At 46.5% G+C, this 19,078-nt stretch overlaps 2 protein-coding genes across 4 annotated transcripts in view; one reads left to right on the plus strand and one right to left on the minus strand.

Annotated features, from left to right (window-relative positions):
• SOD1 (superoxide dismutase 1) overlaps positions 1-1,933 on the plus strand; it is a 29,259-nt gene extending 27,326 nt beyond the window's left edge. Inside the window, exons 6-7 of the mRNA XM_027907587.1 lie at positions 1,017-1,131; positions 1,433-1,933. Coding sequence (XP_027763388.1) covers positions 1,017-1,131; positions 1,433-1,543 — 226 coding nt within the window. The 3' untranslated portion in view covers positions 1,544-1,933. The remainder of the gene's footprint in view (positions 1-1,016; positions 1,132-1,432) is intronic.
• A 1,834-nt stretch (positions 1,934-3,767) lies between these two features.
• Positions 3,768-19,078, minus strand: part of SCAF4 (SR-related CTD associated factor 4) — a 28,854-nt gene continuing 13,543 nt past the window's right edge. For 2 of the 3 annotated variants that reach the window (XM_027907584.1, XM_027907585.1), the window contains exons 7-21: positions 18,635-18,811; positions 18,191-18,291; positions 17,629-17,676; positions 16,412-16,520; positions 15,910-16,077; positions 14,434-14,519; positions 13,994-14,184; positions 13,117-13,217; positions 12,051-12,164; positions 11,291-11,447; positions 10,907-11,061; positions 9,399-9,561; positions 9,203-9,283; positions 8,927-9,112; positions 3,768-4,972 (exon numbers count right to left, since the gene is read on the minus strand). In XM_027907584.1, coding sequence (XP_027763385.1) covers positions 4,131-4,972; positions 8,927-9,112; positions 9,203-9,283; positions 9,399-9,561; positions 10,907-11,061; positions 11,291-11,447; positions 12,051-12,164; positions 13,117-13,217; positions 13,994-14,184; positions 14,434-14,519; positions 15,910-16,077; positions 16,412-16,520; positions 17,629-17,676; positions 18,191-18,291; positions 18,635-18,811 — 2,679 coding nt within the window. In that variant the 3' untranslated portion in view covers positions 3,768-4,130. The remainder of the gene's footprint in view (positions 4,973-8,926; positions 9,113-9,202; positions 9,284-9,398; positions 9,562-10,906; positions 11,062-11,290; positions 11,448-12,050; positions 12,165-13,116; positions 13,218-13,993; positions 14,185-14,433; positions 14,520-15,909; positions 16,078-16,411; positions 16,521-17,628; positions 17,677-18,190; positions 18,292-18,634; positions 18,812-19,078) is intronic. The other variant, XM_027907586.1, reaches the window with a different exon arrangement.

The following is a 19,078-nucleotide window of genomic DNA, read 5'->3' on the forward strand; positions in this document are numbered from 1 at the left end:
GTATCCACGAGTGCTCCCTGCGTGGCTGATGAGTCCCACCTGGGCGATGGATCCTCGCCGGCCAGGCGGAGCTGGGAGCTGGCTGTGGGCCAGCTCCTGCATGACACAGCATGAAATGGTGTGTCAGGGCCCGGCAGCCTCTGCTCGGGGCTAAAGGTTGGAATTGCATGGACACCGAGGCTTTGGCAGGCTCGGTTTGGGCAAATCCCGCTCCTGCTGTGGGCAGCAGGATCCCACGAGGGCTTTGATCAGTGTCCAGTTGAAACAATTGGACTGAAGCTTCCTGGAAGCTTGAATCAAGCGAATTCCTAAAGGGAAAGCTGCCCTTGACCTGATTTTATAGGACTTGGTTAAAGATGTGGAGTTTGTGCTGTGTTAAGAAGCTGATGCTCAGCACTTGGTTGCCGAGCTGCACGGAATGTTTCAGGAATGCGTTGAGTCTGAGCCTGGACAGAGTCTGGCAGAACGTGACCAGCTGTGTTTTGAGTGAGTGTGTTGTTTGGGGCGGGTGTGCAGGACACAGCAGCACCTTGGAATGCCCAGAAGTCCCGTGAAAACTCCACTGCTCGAGGCAGAGTTCTCTAGGAAGCCCGGGCGGAGATGCAGCTCTGATAGAAGCTGTGTGGGAGAGCAGGATGCCAAGTGATGGGGCAATGCCAAACTGGAATAACCATCCCTAGCTGTGGCTGGAACTGAGCACCTCCTCTGTCCCCTTTGACCTGTTTCCTGACAAACTGCTCTTCCTAATCCTATTTAAACCTAAAGCCTGTAGAATAGCTGATCTGCGATGGGCATTAAGAGCTCTTAGGAACAGTGGCAGTGTTCCACCAGACCTGGTCTGTGCAGGAAAGGTTAATCTGTGGGATTTGAGAGCCTGTGGGCAGAGATGCTGTTGGCATGGGGGGGATTCTGGACACGCGTGGCCTGAGCGTAGTTAACATAAAGTTCCAGCCTTCCCTTGGAAGAGCTTTCAATCCAAGCCATTTTCCTGAGGCTTGTGTGTGTGCTTGTTGCAGGCACGTGGGAGACCTGGGCAACGTGACCGCGAAGGGGGGAGTGGCCGAGGTGCAGATCCAGGATTCCGTCATTTCCCTCAGCGGCCCCCACTGCATCATCGGCCGCACCATGGTGGTGAGTGCGGGGGGACTGGCGCTGCTGCAGGGGCACAGAGGGCTCTTGGTGTGTTAAGGAGATCCCAGTTTTCCTGCTGGCCTTCCAGGCATGTCCCTCTCTCCTTTTAACTTTGCCCCTTCCAGCTGTGGGTGACCGGACCGTGGAGGGAATTGGCACAAATGCTGTCACTGGAAGGAAAGTCCAGTTGGGAGTTTTTAGCGTGGACAGGGGTTTGACATGGTGCAGCTCCTGTGTGGGAGCAGTGGAATGTGGGGATTGGGATCTCCAGTAAGTTAAGGTCTCCTCACTTCCCTTTCAGGTCCACGAGAAGCCGGACGACCTGGGCAGAGGGGGGGACGACGAGAGCAAGAAAACCGGGAACGCCGGGCCCCGTTTGGCCTGTGGAGTGATCGGGATTGCCAAGAGCTAAGCGTGGCACCTCAGTGCTGCTCCACTGCTGCTCTTGCCCTTCCTCGTGCAAGCCCGAGATTTTGTCACTGATCTCCTGCTCCTCTGCATCCCGAGCAGCGCTTAAACCTCTGAGACTGACGGCGTTTTGTATGATGTACATGGCAATTAAAGTGTCCCCCATGGAACAGCTCTGTGGTCTCTGCTCACACACCTGCACCATTCCACCATTCCCTGTCGCCTCCCTCACTGGAGCAAACCCCTGCTGTGTGTGCCAGGGAGGATGGGGGCAGAGCTCACATCCCAGACCCTGGCAGACAGCAGCAGCCCTAGGGGTTGTCAGGGCTGCCTCGGGGTGAAGGTGCAGCATTTGTGGATCTCCAACCTGTGTAATAAATGTTCTGGGCAGATACACCCGGGTCTGGCTGTCTGTCAACAGGGAACATCCCCAAACCTGCACCTGCTGGGAAAAGAAAGGGGGCCTGGGCTGCAGCAGGTGGGTGGTTAAAGTGCCTCCAGCAAGTCGCTTCCAGGCAGTATCCCAGGACCAGCCAGGAGTGACCACTGTGTGCCAGTGCCAGCTTCCATCATGCTCCTGGGTGTGTCCCTCTGAAACACAGATTTCAGAGTCTCTCTTTACAGAGGAAATTAATCATTTTAATGAGGACATGTATCAGTGTTCCTTTATCTTGTACACAAGGATAGTGATGGAAGGAGCAGGTTGCTGTTCTAGATAACCCCTAGATAATTCCACTGAGGAACGTTACAAAAGGAACTTGGGAGTAGAGCAGGAATTACTGTAAAAATACTTAAAACTTACATTCCCTGCTGGTGCCAGACAATTGTGTGAGTCTTCACCTGCCTGTGCCTCTTCCAGAGGGTCACTGTGAGGTTATTCCACAGGCACTGCTGCCGAAGGCAGTAAGGAATTGCTCCGCAGTTTTCCTAGGCTCTGCTTTCAGCTCCCTACTGAGGCAAAGGGAGAGAAGGTGAGGTGGGGTTTGTGTGAGCGGAGCAGCCTCTGCCCTTTTCGTTCCTGTCTCCAACTCTTCAATGCAGTGAGACAAACCCTCCCTCCTTACAGAGCCGAGGCAGCTTTTTCCAAGGCTCTGGACATGGGAATGTCCCACAGGCCCGGCAGGAAACAAGCAGTGAGGACACGAGTTTTAACACATGGAAGTTGAGTTCACTGCAGTGTGTAAACAGGTTCTTTCTCTCTTTATTCTGCTATTGCAAGAACATAAAAATAGATGTCCTCTCCCCCGTCCAGAGCTCCACACTGGCTCTCCCATCCCTCCCTCCCCCAGAGACAATTCCACGGGGCAGCTGACAAAAAGGACTAAGGAAGCAGCTGCCCTTTCCTTGGGGAAAAACCCAGCTTTAAAGGTAGAACACATCTATAGCAAGGAGGGAAAAAAAAAAAAAAACATTAAATATGCACAGGATTCAAACAGGTTTCCTTCTGGAGGGGCAGGACTGTCCGTGCCCGAGGGATCAGCAACCAGGAAACTGCCCTCATCCAATCTGCCACAACCATGGAAGTGCTATGGAAATGGCAGAACGCCCAGGAACACCAGAAAAAACACCCTCTGCCCCCAGCCCAGGGGCACAGCACCGGGGTGGGGGCACAACCTACCTCTGGCAGGGTAAGGAGGGGCCGGCGTTCCCACCGGAGCGGCCCTGATCCCCAGAGGAAGCGGCAGAATCCTGGTCCCAGCTCCACTTCAAGAACCAGGTTGGCAATTTACAGCAGGTTGTGGTGCCTCTGAGGTCTCACTTCCCAGCAGCATCAGTGGCTGACAGGCAGAAAAGGCCAGCGCACACCTCGCAACAGCAGAGCAGACGTGCCTGAAGGTGCGTCACTTCTTAAAAAAAGGCAAATCAAGGGCAAGCAGAAACCACAGAACCAATCGAGGGGGAGGAAATAAAAAATAAAGCAAAGAATGGACCGCATCGCAAACGAACACTAAACAGTTAACTCTGCAATTAACATCTCAAAACCAACTTTTACCCAGGGTGGTCAAGTATCTCATTAAAATGCAGCCATCTAAAAAACTCCAGAGGACTGTTACAAATAAAAACTCGATTCTGTGAATCGCTACACAAACAGGTGGATTTCCTTTAACAAACAGAACCAAACCAGTCTAATTTAGACTCCAGTACAGCATTAACAGTTCCAACTTTAGGCTGTTGAACACTCCTTTTCCACTTCAGTGCAGCGTAGGAAGAATAGCACACGTTAAAAGTTTGTTACGAAAATAGAGTTTATTAAAAACACATCCCTATTGTTTTTTTTTTTTTTTGAGGAGCTTTCACCGTTACCTTTTTTTTTTCTTAAATTAAAAACAAAATAGAAAGCACTTCTACTTCTGATTCGTAAACTTTTTAAAGTCAAAACTTTAAAAAAGTTACAGCAAAAACGGGTAATATTTTAATCATCTCTTCAGTATTTTATGTTATGCTGTGGCTATTTTTAAATAGGAGGGGGGAAGCAATCAAATTGCTGGCGGGGCCCCCGCGCTGGGCGGGGCCGGGGGCGGCAGCGGATTTACAGCACTGTACAACAACTAAAGCTCGACACTCCGGCCCGGGCTCGGCGGGGCCCGGGCTCAGCGCGGAGCCTCCGCCACGGAGCCCGTGTCCTTGTCCGCCTGTTCCAGGGATGAGGTAGCCTCGGGCGCCGACTCCTCCGCAGGTTTCGCACCCGCGGGTTCGGACTCTCCCGCCGCGAGTTCTGAAACAATGTCTGCGTCGGCCGCTTTGCCGCCGTGGGACTCGTGGTTTTTGTCACCCTCCGCCCTGTCTGTCACCTCCGGCTTCTCCTTGCCGCGGCCGTCGTCCTTGTCTCTGCGCGACTCCCGGTCTCTGGAATCCCTCTCCCTGTCTCGGTGGCCGCTGGAGCGCCTGTTCCTGTCCTCCGAGTCCCTGTGCCTGTCGCGATCGGGGCTGCGCCGGCCCCAGTCGCGCCGCTCGCGGTTCCCCAGGCGCTCGTGCTCCCGGTCGTCCCCGCGGTTCCCGTAGCGCTCGCGCTCGTTTTCTACCCGGTTCCCAAACGATCTCCTTCCAAACCTCTCCTGGTCTCTGTTGGGGGTGAACGTCTGCCTGTCGTTCCTGAACTGCCGCCCGTCCCTGTTCTCCTCGGGTCCGCCCGGGCCCCCGCTGCCCGGGACCCCCCCGGGCCTCACAAAGTGCCCCGGCGGGGGGAAGGGGGTTTTCATTCCGTGGGGGGGAGGCATCCCGAAGCCCCCCGGCCCCGGTGGGGGCCCCCTGTGCATCATGTGGGGGGGCATGTGGCGCGGCGGCATCAGCGGGAAGCGCGGCAGCGGCGGGGGCGGCATTCCCGGCGGCCGCTGGAGCGGGATCAGCCCGGGCCGGGCGCCCAGGAGCCCGGTGGATGGAGTCTGGAGCCCGACCACGGGGGCTGGAGGGGGCGGTGCCACGCCCTGGGTGCCTGCAAGGAACACACAAGGGACGGTCAGAGCCTGGCAGCAGGGAACACAAGGCACTTTCGTAGCTCCAAACCCACTCCCCAGGTATCCCAGGAAAAGAGCGCACCCCGTGCTGCCCGGGTGCAAACACCTGTGCGTGCTGCTGAAGGAAAGATGTGGCAAGGGCAGGAACTCGTCCCTGATCCCAAAGGCTCCCTCTGCCCTGGGGCAGGTCAGAGCTCCCCCTCAGCCCCAGCTCGGCTCTCACCTCCTCTGACTGCAGCCAGAGCCCATTCCTGGTATAAAATATATATTATTAGAATATATAAAAGGTAATTTCTGGCTTCTTTTTTTCAAAACACAATCCTGCATCCTTTACAGCACATATCCAACACCAACTATTTTCTGTTTTAATTCCTGGACTCTTGTTTTTAGCACGTTCTTCATAAGAGCTAAAAAAAAAATTAATTACCCTCTCCAAACATACTGTTGGAGAAAGCCCAAAGCTCACTGCCAGCAACAGGAGGAGCCAGAATGGAGGTGGGAGGAATTCTGAGCTCCAGCTGAGGCATTCCCAGGCGTGGACAGGAGCCTCCTTCAGGCTGAGCCAGGAACACCCTGTCCCCTGAGCCCTCACACTGCACCTTCTTGCTCCGTGTGCTCCTGCCCTGAGGTGCGTGGTGTTCCTGTATCAATCTTTATTTCCACATGTATTAATAAAAATGAAAGTTAAGAACAGGTGTTACGCAAACTTTTGTAGCTCCTGCCCTGGTAGAACCAGAATGTGGGAATTAATGCTGGAATTAGAGATACAGCAGTGCCAAGAGAGAAAACTTCCCTTCCCTCCCTTCCTTTTTAATTCTAAAATGCAGAGCCCTCCCTCCTCCCATTCATCACCAGGTCTGTAATCACTGAGCTGAAACTCCTCCCACGACAGAACTGTGGATCTGACAAGACAAGACACAAGGGCTAATGATGTCTCCCAGGAATTCTGAAGTTTGGGGATGTTCTTGTTGAGAAAAACATCTTCTAATTTGCCACAGAAGATTAAAAATAAGGGAAAACAGAATAACTGAGAACTACTGAGCTGAAGAGGACAAGCCTATGCTTCTGCTTAGAAGCAGCAGAGCAGACATGGGCTGCAAGAGCACGAACATGAAGCAAGAGAGAAAAGTTTCACACATTTAATAAGTCACAAGTAATTTCTCCACCTTATTTCTACACAAACTGCAGTGCTGAAGCAGCAAAATGCTACCTGCAACTCCCCCTCTTTCACTCTGAACGCTCTCTGAATATCAGCCCCCCTTGGATGTGGAGGCTAAAGCAGCTGTGGAAGCACTACCAGAGTTCCCTCACCAATTAGAAACTTGCAGAGCTGTCCAGAAACACACCCTTGTTTACTGAAAACGCTCAGGAAGATTCATGGTACATGGTGCCAGGTCTGGGAAGATTTAAAGCCCTCTGTTGTGTCACGAAGAGAAAGCAGTAAATAACAGCAAAGTGGTTTAATGATTTAATGCAGATTATAAAAAAATCACTTGAGAACAAGCCAGCAAGGGAGCAAAGACTTAATGGCTGAGCTTGCACTGCCAGGAAATGAATGCCAAGTTCAGTGGGAACTCCAGGATAACTAAGCTTTGATGACATGTCATTATCCTGCTAGGAATTTGGGTAAAGAGACCCTACAAACTGCAGTAAGGTTTATTTCACCAGGATCACAGAGTCTGAATATTCCAAACACGGCACCTGCAGTTTGTTACTAGCCCAAGTGAAAACGTTTGCTCAGCACTAAGAACACGTTGTCCACTCCGAAAGGATTTAAAAACTGTTGTTTCCTGCAACAGGTACATGCAAAAGGAGCCTAAAAATACCTGCTCTGCAGGTCACTGAAAATTCCCCGAGTGCTCACTCCCTGAGCCATCAAAGCCTGGAGTTGCTTGTTCTGATGAACAACAGGGAGGTGTAACAGCAGCGAGTGTGGTCAAGGATAAACTAAATTACAACAACCTGAGGGTGCTTTTTAGAAAAAGGCACAAAAAATCCAGACCCAATGTCCGCAAGGGATCACTCCTTGAAGCACAATCATGTCCTTGTTGGAAGTGATGATGGAATACACTGGAGGCATGAAGGAAATCAGTGGAGATGAGACAGAACTGTATGAAATGTTAATCCATTTGGAATTACTCTGTAACATGTAAAAGACTGAACAGAGAGAAGCCTCATTCTGGAGTTACAGAAGTTATTAAAGAGCTCCTGTGCCTTGTAGAGGTTACAGAAGGTGATCCCAAGCAAGGAGAAGTTTAGATCCCTCCAACAGTCTCTTCCCAGCCACCTTCATCCCTTGAGCTTGGCCAGCTGCAGGTTGCCCATGCAGAGCTACATTCAATGCATGAGTGAATCAAAGTGCTTTTAAAGAGAGTTTTAATTTGTGCAAACTTACTGAGTGGTTTGAAAAAGCCAAGATAGCTGATAATAATCTTTTCTCTTTAATCACATAGCATTATAATGTTCCTTCTGGTTTCCCTGTATCTCGTATCAGACTGGGAACAGTCCCCACCACTCCAGAACGTCAGGGTGGAAAGGTTTTTACGTAACCCCTTGGTTATAAATAACTTCTTGAAACAAGACACCCATCAGCATCCAGTGCTACTGCTTGAGCAAACACACAAATCTCAGCCACTGCTCCAGGACTGCTCTGTGAGCTCGGAAAACCTGAGCCTGAACCTTGAGAGAAGTCACTCTGATCACACGGACCTTACCTGCCTCAACCACTCTGAGAACAAGCCAACAAAAAAAATCAAAGGCAAGTTCTTGAGTTCCAGATTTCTCAAATTCAGCTTCCTAGGGCTTGTAAAAATAAAAGCAGCTGCTGCCCAAGGAACTGATGTGGTTGTCTAGTTTAATTCAATCTTCAGGTTGTAAAACCTTTTTGCTGTAGCACTGCACATGTAACCAAGGGCAGAGGAACTTACACATTCCACAGGCTTGGAATGAGAAGTTCAGGTTCTGCTGTACAAGACACAGTCCCATAAAACTCCAAAATTCTGGCAGTGCTGTGCTGCCATCACAGGAAGCGTAATTCACCATGAAGGTGTGAGTTTCTGTGTACACTGAAAAGTTCTGGGCAGAAACCCATTGACACCAAATTAACTTTTTCGTTCATTTGTTAAGCTCTCATTTGGAAGTCTGAAATCCCACTAAATAATCTCACTAAAATACATAGGTAACAAGTCCCCTGAGTCAATTCTTGACGCTGGCCCATCAAAGGCCATCTGAAAGTAAACATTTGGCAGAGCTCTGTACCATTAAACAGTTCACACACCCTTTCAAAATCTGACCAGGTTTGTATCATATTGGGAGAAGTAATTTATGCAACATACCCAAGTTACCTTGGTTTTGTAGTCAAAATACCATTTGGCAATTTTTAAATAATATATTAAATAATATATTCCTACAAAGGTTTCCAAACCTGTAATACTGCAGGGCTGAATAAAAGCTTTTGGCTTTCTGTTTTATTAAAACAATTTATTCCATACATAAAAAGTATGTGCCACATCCTCACGTATTTTAAAAAATACACTAAAAATAGTTAATAGTAATAGTTAACAAGTTAATTTTATACATGTAATAGCTGGATCTAAAACCTGGTTCATATGTCACAGATGTGTTTGTTTGGAGTTCATTTTCTATCCCATATAAACCTCCACTTGCTAAAAGTAGACAGCATTTTCATTTGTAACTTAAACATTGCAGCTTTGTTTCTTCAGGAAACATCTTCAATAATAAATCAAACTGCTCCTTCTGTGCAAAATCAAGCCCCTAAAAGCGATTTCAAAGCCAACAGAAGGGCAGAAGTCTCAACAAGTTGGGGAAAACGTGCTTCCTTTACCCCGGACCGTTAAGTCAGCAGCTGAATCAAACTGGTATTTTAAATTCAGGGAACAATGAAATGCTGAACTCACACAAAGTGCACTTACCAAGGAGTGGGACAGCCTGGGTGACGGGAGCAGGGACGTTAGTAGGTGCTACAGGAGGTGGAACAGTCCCATAGATTTTGGAACTATCGGTGGTTTCAGCATTCCCTCTGCCTCCAGAAACTACTGGGATGGGATTTCCTACAGACGACTCCTTTGTAGTGTCCTCACTCCCACCCGTTGCTGTAGCTGAGGAACAAGGCACGGACACATATTAACCACCACCAGCAATTCCTGCTGCACAATCCCCCCTGCCTCCCACAGGGCTGCAACACTTACAGTTTGGGATGTTCACTGCCGGAGTGTGCGGGACAGAGACCGGAGGGGTTATAGGTGGTGGTGGCCCAGGAGGAAGGAAGCCTACAAAATACACATCGCCCTGAGTGCCCCTCTGGCACAACAACCCCTGTGCAGCTGGGTCTGTGCCCTGGGGTGGGCAGAGCACGGGGTGAACCCCCCCCACACACACACGTACCTGGGGGTAAATGCAGAGGGTTGAATCCGGGCCGTAAGAACGGGGGCGGCGGTGGGGGCGGCACCCCGGGAGCAAATCCAGGAGGGGGGATTCCTAAAGGGGCTGTGAAAGCAGGTGGTTGGAGTGCACCAACCACAGGAGGCCCCGAGGGATGTGGTGGAACCTAAGGGAAAAGGAAGGGGGAAAATGCGTTACCCCCCCAAACTGACCGGGTGAATCCCTGTCCCACTGGGATCTCTGCCTTTGCCCAGCACAACAGGAACACTTCAACAACCTACAATTGCTCTGCAGCAAAGCGAGACTTGTGCAAGAGGCCTAATTAGCACTCAAAGAACTCCTACCACTCACAAGATCAACACCCATCTTGTTTGCCTTTATAATTAGAGAAAAATTCTTCTCTGTGGTAAATGTGTTTTAATGCATGTTGGTGGCTCACCTCCACACAGTGGCTGGGATTCATTTCCATCCAGGAGGATCCAGTGCAGTGCACGTGACTTTGGAGCAACTAAAAACCCTTTGCTTGTTTCCTCCTCGCTACCTGAGTTTATGCATTATATTAGTGAATTTCCCCCCCTTTTTTTTTTCCTCTTTTAATCTGATTTATATCAAGCCCTGAATTTAAATTAGCTCTGATTTCAATTAAGTTGGTCCTTAGTCTCATCTTTATTGAGCTCGATAATCAAAATGATGGTATCAGAAACAGCAAATCTGGGGAGGGATGGAGCAAACTGGGATCAACATGGAAAAAAATAACTAGAGGGAGAGTTTGTTTACTCAGGAGGAGACTGGAATGGAGAAAGGGAGGAGAAAGCACAAGGGAAGGGAAGGTCGGGAAGCGAGAAAAGAACCAGTCGTGGGAATCCTGCAGCAGAAGCTCTTTTTTGACACTTCCTTTTTCAGCATGGATTTGAGGAAAATAAGCAAAATCACTGCTGTTTAATACAGTTAATGGCTACTAAACTTCTGGAATTTTAAGTTTGACTTAATGTTCATTTACTAAGTAATACTTTACAGCACATCGAGAATTCTGCGTCAAAGCAACCTGTAATTCAACATATTATGTTCTCAAATCCCATAACTGGTTAAATTACACGTCTTCAAATCATTTGAGTTCTTGATCTTCTCTGAGTGCCTGCCACATTGTAGTTCGTAAATCACATTTTCTCAAGATGCAAGATAGTTTTATTGATGCTCCCTCCCATCTGGGAGAAGGGATACTACTACTATTTTAACAGCAACAAGAAACTGCTGATATAAAAGTAACAGTGTATCTATCAATAGAAAAGCTTTTTCTTAGGGGAAAATCATTAGGGAAAGCAACAAAAAAAAAAAAAAAAAGCCAATCACCAAACTGAAGATGCAATTCAGCCCATCAATAAAAAAAACTCTATTGCGGAGTAATTTCTCTGTGACTGGGAGAAGAGAGTTACCATTCATGGCATTTCCTCCCTGAATTATTATTTAAAAGTTTTTGTTTCTTTATCCCCAGTAAGAGGAACAACTCTCACCTGAGGAGGAGGTACTGTTATTGGTGCAGGCATGGGGACAGGGATGGGGACAGGTAAAGCTTTGGGTATGGGTGACACCGGTTCGTTGTGTGCAGCCTCTGCGCCTCCGTTCTGAGCTACTTCATTTTCAGACTTCTTGGGGATTCCCTTCCACTCTGCACAAAACAAAATCCCAACAGACACGGATCAGCTCAGAGGGGGCAGAGAGATGAAACATGTTTGGTGATGTTTACAAAAACGACCTAATTAAAAATACTCGGATAAGAAGCATTTATGCATATTTGTGACAATAATAAAGAGAAATAACTAAAAAAGTTGGACAGAATGACCTGAAATATAAAGCTTCAGTAACTGCACACAACTGAACATGCAGCAATGCTGTACCTGGACTAAGAGTTTCATTGTCCAGCATTCCCCCTTCACAGAAGCTTTCAAGATCTTCAGGTTTGACTTTGTCCCACGGTATGTAAGTCACACCTAACTCCACATCCCAATACTGTTTATAGTCTGGCTTTATTCCTTTATTCAGAGCCCAGGCAATCTTGGAGAAGGGAGGAAAAAAACCCATGTAAGTCAGGAAAATGTTAATGCATTTCATATTTCCTTCTCACAAAACAGCATTACCATTTGGGGCTAAAAAGCAGAGATAGTAACTAGAACAGTTAAAACACTCTGAAGTAAGCTGGGGTTTTTTTAAAGCAGACTTAGTTGTTTTTCCTTGGCTTGAATCTTGCTCACTATTTGCAAGGATGTATAAAGCCAGTTTCTTCCCATGTTCCCCAGCCACTAAGATTAATTCCAGTTCCCTTTGGAGGACTCTAATATGATGTTCAAATTCTTTTTAGACAAATATCCAACAAGGAGAAAACACAGCTCCAGTCCCCAGCAATGGCTAAAAGGACACCTTTTTATTGATAAATAGAGAATTATTGGCAATCTTTGAAGGGAACTAATACAAGTTCCACTAATCCCATTACAGAGCAGGAAGAATAATTCTCAAGAAGTGGCCAATCCCCATAAATTTACAGAACACCACCTCCAGAACACACAGAAGTCTCAAATACCCCTAAGCCTAGCACAGATGAGAAAGGATGACAGTAATTACACAGCAGCCTTAGAAATCCTGACATTTTCCAAGCAGTACCTTGATGGATTTCTGGTTGACTTTGAAGTTCCCTCGGCTCAGTTTCTGGAGGGCTCTGTTGGCATCTTGTCTGTGCACCATGACAATGTAGGCACATCCCCTGGGGGGGATCATCTGGTTGGGGTTGAAGGAACAAAATTGGGTTTGCAAATAAAAAAAAAAACAACAAACAAACCAACGAACCACAAACAAATGTTCAGTTACAGCAGGCTGGGGCATCCAAAAGGGGCTATGGAAGTATGGAAGGGAATGTAATTTAAGAGGCCAAGAAAGACACTGTCTTCGGGAAGGACACATTTCTAGTAAACTAAAACTTCCCACAACTTCTGATGGGGAAAGATTTAAACTCTAAAATACAGCTGACTCTTGTATATTTAATCTTTTCCAACCGCTAAACACGTAAATGCTGTGGGATCTGGCAATTAATTACCTCGTTGGAAGACACACCAATACTCCCTTTCATTCCATATACCAGAGCTGGCAGCTGCACCTCCAACACTCAGGTCTATCTGCAGCTTCGGAGTAGTTTTTCTTATTTGTAATGAATTTGAGAGAAATCTCCCATGTTGTTTTACAAAATTTGGAATGGGAAGAAAAATTGCAGTCGCTCCTTTTTGTTTGTTTCAATGAAATTTTAACAGCTGTCATTTATATATGTGTATATATAAAATATCCTTAAATTACAGCTAAACAAAACAGCAGTTCTGTGTTTATGGCTAAAATAACACCACATTTCCATACTCAAACAAGATGGAGCAGATGACCTCAGCAGCACAGGATGTAATCCTGCAGGTATCCAGCTCTTCCTCACTCTCCAGAGAAGGCAGGATTTTTATGAAAACGGGATCATCTTCTCTGGTTTATTTGCATTTTTAAATTGCAAGAAACCACAGCAACACCCTTCTCTGTCTACAACTCAGCCAAACTAACTGAGTCTACACATTAAAAAGCGTAACATGCAGGAAATGAGAGCTCAACTCTTAGGAATTTATAAAAATAAAGCTGTCTTGGAGCAGCCTGGAAGGACTTTTTGCAACCCAGCTCCCACCACGCCATTTATACTCACATTGATCGATTCAATGGGGCCAAACTCCTCCAAAAGACTTCCAACGTCCTGCTGAGTTGTCCTCTTGTCGAGCTGTCCCACCCAAAGTGTGGTACTGCAAACTGCAACCAAGAGTTAACTCAGGCTGGGAGAGCCATTATTGACACAAGCTCCTCTTGCAGGACGAAGTAAGCAGCACATTTATCTCACTTTATGCTGAATTCAGGGTAATAAACCAGCAGCTGAGCTCAAAGTATCACACTGGCTGCAGTTTAGCACAGCAACATTTAATACTCAGGCACGTTTTGCCCGGTAAATGATACAAAACTGCAAACTGTAACAGCGGTAAGTGACAATCCGGGAGAGGTGCTGGCAGAGGCACATCTCACACCACTGCCAGGGAGCAGCTGCCAAGGCCCTGCAGTCCTTTTACACTCCTGGAATTGTCACTCACCAGGTTTTGGCTTGTTAAAACTCTTCACACGTTTGTGTGTCTCTTATGTAAGAGAATGCTTTCATTCTTACTTTACTTCTTCTCAGAGGAGATTCCACATTCCAAAGGAATATCCAGAAGACAACTACTACATTTGGTCTATAAACACAGGCAAGGCCAGGAGTCTTTCAGATTATTTCAGCCTGTGTTTCCAGGTCAAAGCCCTCCCCTTCAGCTCTGAGAGACACACAACACTGAATAATTAGAAAAATTGCAATAATTTACAACTAACTCCGCTTGTTATTTAATCTCCTTTACCCTGCAGGCCACAAGGGAAGGAAAATAAAAACATGGGGCTTCAGTTTTTTCTTCTCACTTTACAGCCAAAATATTTCCAACTTGGAGGTGTTCCGAAAACGCCAAACTGTCTACTGTGAGTAAAGGAAGTGCAAAAGCTGAACTTACCACTAACAGTTTCTGCCTTGATCTGGGGGAGGCCCTTGGACCTGCGCTCCCTCTCCCGCTCCCGTTCCCGCCGTTCCTGCGAGCGCGACTTCGGGGAGTGCCGGCGCCGGTCCCGGGAGCGCGACCGGGAGCGCCGGTGCCGGGAGCGCCGCGACCGGGAGCCAGACCGGGAACGTTTCCTCTTGGGGGACCTGGGGTGCACCAAAATGTTTACTGTTTTTACAAATAAAAACGGCTAAAAAAAAAAAAGAGATTTCCAGTGAATTCTGCCACTGAAATCGGGGTTTATCGATGGGCTTGAAGTTACTCTCTCCCAGTAAGAACTGCACAGATACCCAACTTCCCTCAGAGGGGAGATGACTTCCAGGGGTTCATCATTCTTAAGGAATCACTAAATCCAGTTCTCATTCCTGCACTAAAAAGAGCTTTCACTGATTTACCTCGATGCAGATCTAGATCTCGACTTCCTGCTGTCAGAAACATGCCGCTTTCCCTCCTGAACAGGTGGCTGCTCCACTTCCATATCCTAAAATATGAAGTTGACTGGTGTTACGGGGTGAGCAGCACGAGTATTTTGTTTCTTTTTATGCCAAGAGGAAGTTATGTAACAGCACTAAAATTACACTGAATATTCAAATGCGTGAAAGTAAAGAGTAACGGGGCTCTCCCGCAGGAGCTCCACCGCTGCTCCGTGTCACTGACAGGGAGAGGGTCCAGCATTAACACAACCCCCGAAAACACAGCGTGGAAATAATCCAAACAACTCTTGGTTTCGATTTGCAAATTATCTTTTTTTCCTTATTTCGGTCCATCTCCACAGAATATGATTATTTTCTTTGAAGTCAGTCAGTGGATCCTGCTGTGTCAAAGTTACAGGCAAACTGAGCTTTACTACAACTCTTCTCCAGGATATTATTAGAAACTACTTTAAGCCCTGTGTGTAAGCAAACGGTAACAAATTTGAAAAATTAAGTAGAAAGTCCAATAAATAAAATGCAAGAACCTGCTTAAAAAAAAAAAAAATTAATTCCAACACAGCTCTTCCTTCCTACCCCAAATCTCCCACAGTTTCCCATTCCAGAACACAACTGTGTCCTGCCTAGACTTTAAATTTTAATTGAAATTTTAAAATATATTTAAGTTTTCATTATATGACCCCAGCAGGGAACATCCAAAAGAGCTCCCACTCAAAATGTACTGATTCAACAGAATTCTAAGCTAAAAAAATCTAATTACAAAGATACTCTTGAGAATTGTCCTTTTATTCCAAGTCAAAGCAAGAACTGATTTCTACAATCTCTGATGTCACAGCTTGGAACCATCTCTATTTCTCAGTTTAAGATTTCCTTTTCTTGGAACAAAAGAGGCAAATAAACTTTTTTTTAATACATACACACACACATACAGGCTCATAAACAGACTTGCTCTTTGATTTCTTCTTAATAGCAGCCAGTTACTGGACCTACAATAACCTGAAAAACCTTAGGAGCAAAAGTGTTTCCATGGATTTTTTGAAGTTGTTACAGATTTCTGAGTCCATTTCCACCACATTCACATTCTACCAGGCCCTTACAAATTGGCTTTGATTTCAGATAGTTTCTTCACACAAGAAAACTGCATTGTCAGAATTCCACGGCACAAAACATTCCTGATGGAGATGGGAAAGGGAAGATGAGGAAAAGTGGGAATCTGAAGCCTTTGCCAAGAGGAAGCATAAAGCACACACAGGCTGGGTTTGCCAGACTTGTCCGGGAGCCCTGCAGCTTAATCCAACCACGTCCCACTGGAGCCACCCTCACAGCCAGCTCTGTCCTGCATATCCTGGCATTTCTGCTCCCCAACAATCCACACAACATTTGAGAAAGATTTGTATGAGAGCTTTTAAGTTAAGTTTGTTTACTGCCAGGGCTCCTCACCTGCTGATGGGGTTTCTGCATGTGTGACTCGGTCTGGACTGGAAAAGGAGACTGGAAAGTTGGCTGCACAGGTGCTGCTGGTGGAATCACAGGCTGAGCCATGGGTGGGAACTGGGGAGTAGGCAGGAGGCCAAAACCTGGCATTTGCCCATTAGGAGGAAGTGGGACCTTTAGAGAATTAAAAAAAAAAAAAAAACAGTAACAAAATCCAGATAGGAAAAGAAATTACACTGACTTTCCCAGTTTGTTCAAGTTAAGTTGTATCTGTGCTCCAAAGTCACGATAAAAGATGAGGGAAAGATGAAGTAGGTCAAGCATTTAGATGTAGAAAACAATCTTGTTCTTCAAAGCCCGACTGGGACAGAGAACAAAGATGTGTTTCTTTAGAAAAATTGAGGGCTAAACCACATTGACTCTTCACAACAGTAAAACCACTTCCTTATTTCTGCACCAAAGAAAACAGCAGAAGACAGAAAAAAAACGAGGGAGAACCTGAAGTTACCTGGTGACGCATTGGATCCTGCTGCATTCCCATCATCCGCTGCTGGAAAGGATCCATATTTGGGAGCTGAGGAAACACTGGCTGTTGCATGCCTTCTGCTGGAAACCCACTGAAACCAGGAATGTTTTGGTGAGACAAGTCAGCACACACACACTGATCTGTTTCTTTTCCATATTTCTATACACATTTACACAGCCTTGCTGTAATTTTAGACAGAACAAGTATCTTTACTGTGATCCCGTTTCCAACAAAAAAAAAAAAAAGGAAAAAAAAGGAGAAAGAGTGGCTCCCTTATCTTTTTTGCATTCTAAGAGTAGTCCTTTATCATTTAGAGAAATGCTACACAAAGACTAGAGCCTCCCTCTCCCCCCTGACTTACTAAGATCTCAGCTTATGGAAATGTTTCAGGAGGGTTGTTTGCCTTAAGCTAAACTTCTTTCTCTCCAGTTCCTCTTCTGGGAACAAAAGAAGCAACCCTTTTCCTCAAGGAAAATAAATTGGCTGTACTTTTGCTGGTAACCACCACCTTGGTTTGGGAGGAAATGGGGCACAGGAGCATGGGATGTGTTATCACAGCGGGATTACAGCGATGCCAAACCCTTCCTGATTCAACACACAGCGTGGACAGTGCTCAGGGAACTCAGGAGGGCTCTGCAGGCAACAGGACCTGCCTGCAGGGAACTGAACCGGATTTCAGGAAGACACAGGAATTTCATGGTGATGGGAAATGGAGCTTTGCACTGTTTGAGGACACAGGTGCCACAGAATTCCGCAGAGATTCTGGACAGATCGTTGTTTCACAGAGAGGATGACTGAGTTTGTGTGCCCAGACTGGGAATACTGGAATTCCACCTTCAGGGACACCTTGCACAAGTGTGAGGTGCTAAGGACAGAGGCTCTGAAGCGCTGCCAACACAACATAAACACGTCCCAAAGCCTTGAGCTGGGCAGGCACAAGCAGTGCTGGTGTGTGCCCTACCTCATCTCTCTGTACTCGAGTTGCCCTGTATTCTAGGGAAAACATAATTTCCTTCACAGGCATTTTAATTAACCAGTACTTGTGAAACATAAAAGTGCTGCAGGTGAGAGACACAGTCAGAAAGCTGATGAGAGTGTTAGTGGTTCTGGTTTTGAGAGCAGGGTTCGGATGCAGATACAGAAAAAGTAAGACATGGGGCCACGGACTGAAGCAGGGGAAAAAAGAAATATGGACTAACCCCGGCATTGAGCACCATCCAGCCTGTGCACTGAATGAGAGAGAGGTCCTGTGGAGAAAACTGGGATGTGGTCATGGCATTCCAGACTTCATCAAAACGCACAGCAAAAGGGAAACAGGACTCTGAGCTCATCTGTGTGGGCACTGAACGCTTGAGAACCTCAAGCCAATTCTCATTTCTTAAGCAGTTAAAGCCATCCCAATGTTTGGAACAGCGTCTTTTCCCCAGCCAGCCAAGCAATCCAGCTGATCACTAACAATGCCCTGACACTCTCAGCTGTGCAATAAACACACAGAACTCATCCTGAAATCCAAGCTAAGCTTTTCTCTACAGAACACAGTCCTCAATCAGTGATGTTACATAAACCCGCACCACATCACCAAAGTCGAGGGACACAAAAAGCACCCCGCCAAAATCTGGTAACAAAAATTGTTAACCATGTTTTAAACTTGGGCTGGAACAGTTAAGCACTGAAGTAACTTCGAGTTTTAATCCACTTTCTAACCTAAAAAAAATCATTTAGAACAAAGATTTCTTCGTTTTGTTATGACACACAACTTACAAAGCCGGCTGAGATACTGAAGGGGAAGGAGCTGAATCTTCTTTCTTTGCATCTTCCACTGCCTCTGGTTCATCATCATAGTCAAACCGATCTAGAAGTTTCTGAAACAAATCACATCGTGCCCACTATTTTTTCTGTATCTTACAGAATTGGCAGCCAAAATATCTTTATTATCACAGTCTTACCACATATCTTAACAGCTCTGGAACTCAAGACAAGGTTAGAATAGGGGGAAAATAAAAACCTATGTTCTAATACAGAATAAAAACTGTCCCAAACTAGTTTTTTTTCAGCTTCAGAAAACGCACAGGCCATAAAAGCAGGAAGCTGACCTCCAAATGGAAAGAGAAGACACAAAATTAAGAACTGACAGAGGACACTGAGGTACCATCCCACAGCTGTGTTCTGGGGAGGTTCATCAACACAGCACAAACCAAGACTCACTTTGTCAAACGATGTTTTCTGCTCAGGTGCCGGGAAAGCAGCTTTTTGCTCTGGTGCCTGAGCTGCTGTGGTTTTCAGCTGAGCAGTAATAGCTTGAACCTGAGCCATCACAGTGTTGTCTATGACCGGTGACTGCGGCTTCTGAGGCTGCTGGAAAGTCTGCAGGATTTGCTGAAGCTACAGAAACACAAGGTAGGATTAGGAATATGTTCTTATATAAACACAAAGCAGACTACGGCACAGGATGAATACCTGCAACTTGACTGAGCTACGGAGGACAATCAGCAACAATAAGAGTCACTCTTTAACTACTTCAGGGGCAAAATTCAGCAGAGCTCAACGTTGCAGTGCTCAAGCCCTTAAGCACTGCAAGTGCTTAGTGGACTGAACAACAGAACTCCACATTTTCTTTCTTATATTCCACCTGTTCCAGAAACTCTGTAA

Source organism: Empidonax traillii, unplaced genomic scaffold (genome assembly GCF_003031625.1).
Source record: "Empidonax traillii isolate 1590-97213 ecotype Southwest subspecies unplaced genomic scaffold, ASM303162v1 scaffold1496:size126764, whole genome shotgun sequence".
NCBI lineage: Eukaryota > Metazoa > Chordata > Aves > Passeriformes > Tyrannidae > Empidonax > Empidonax traillii.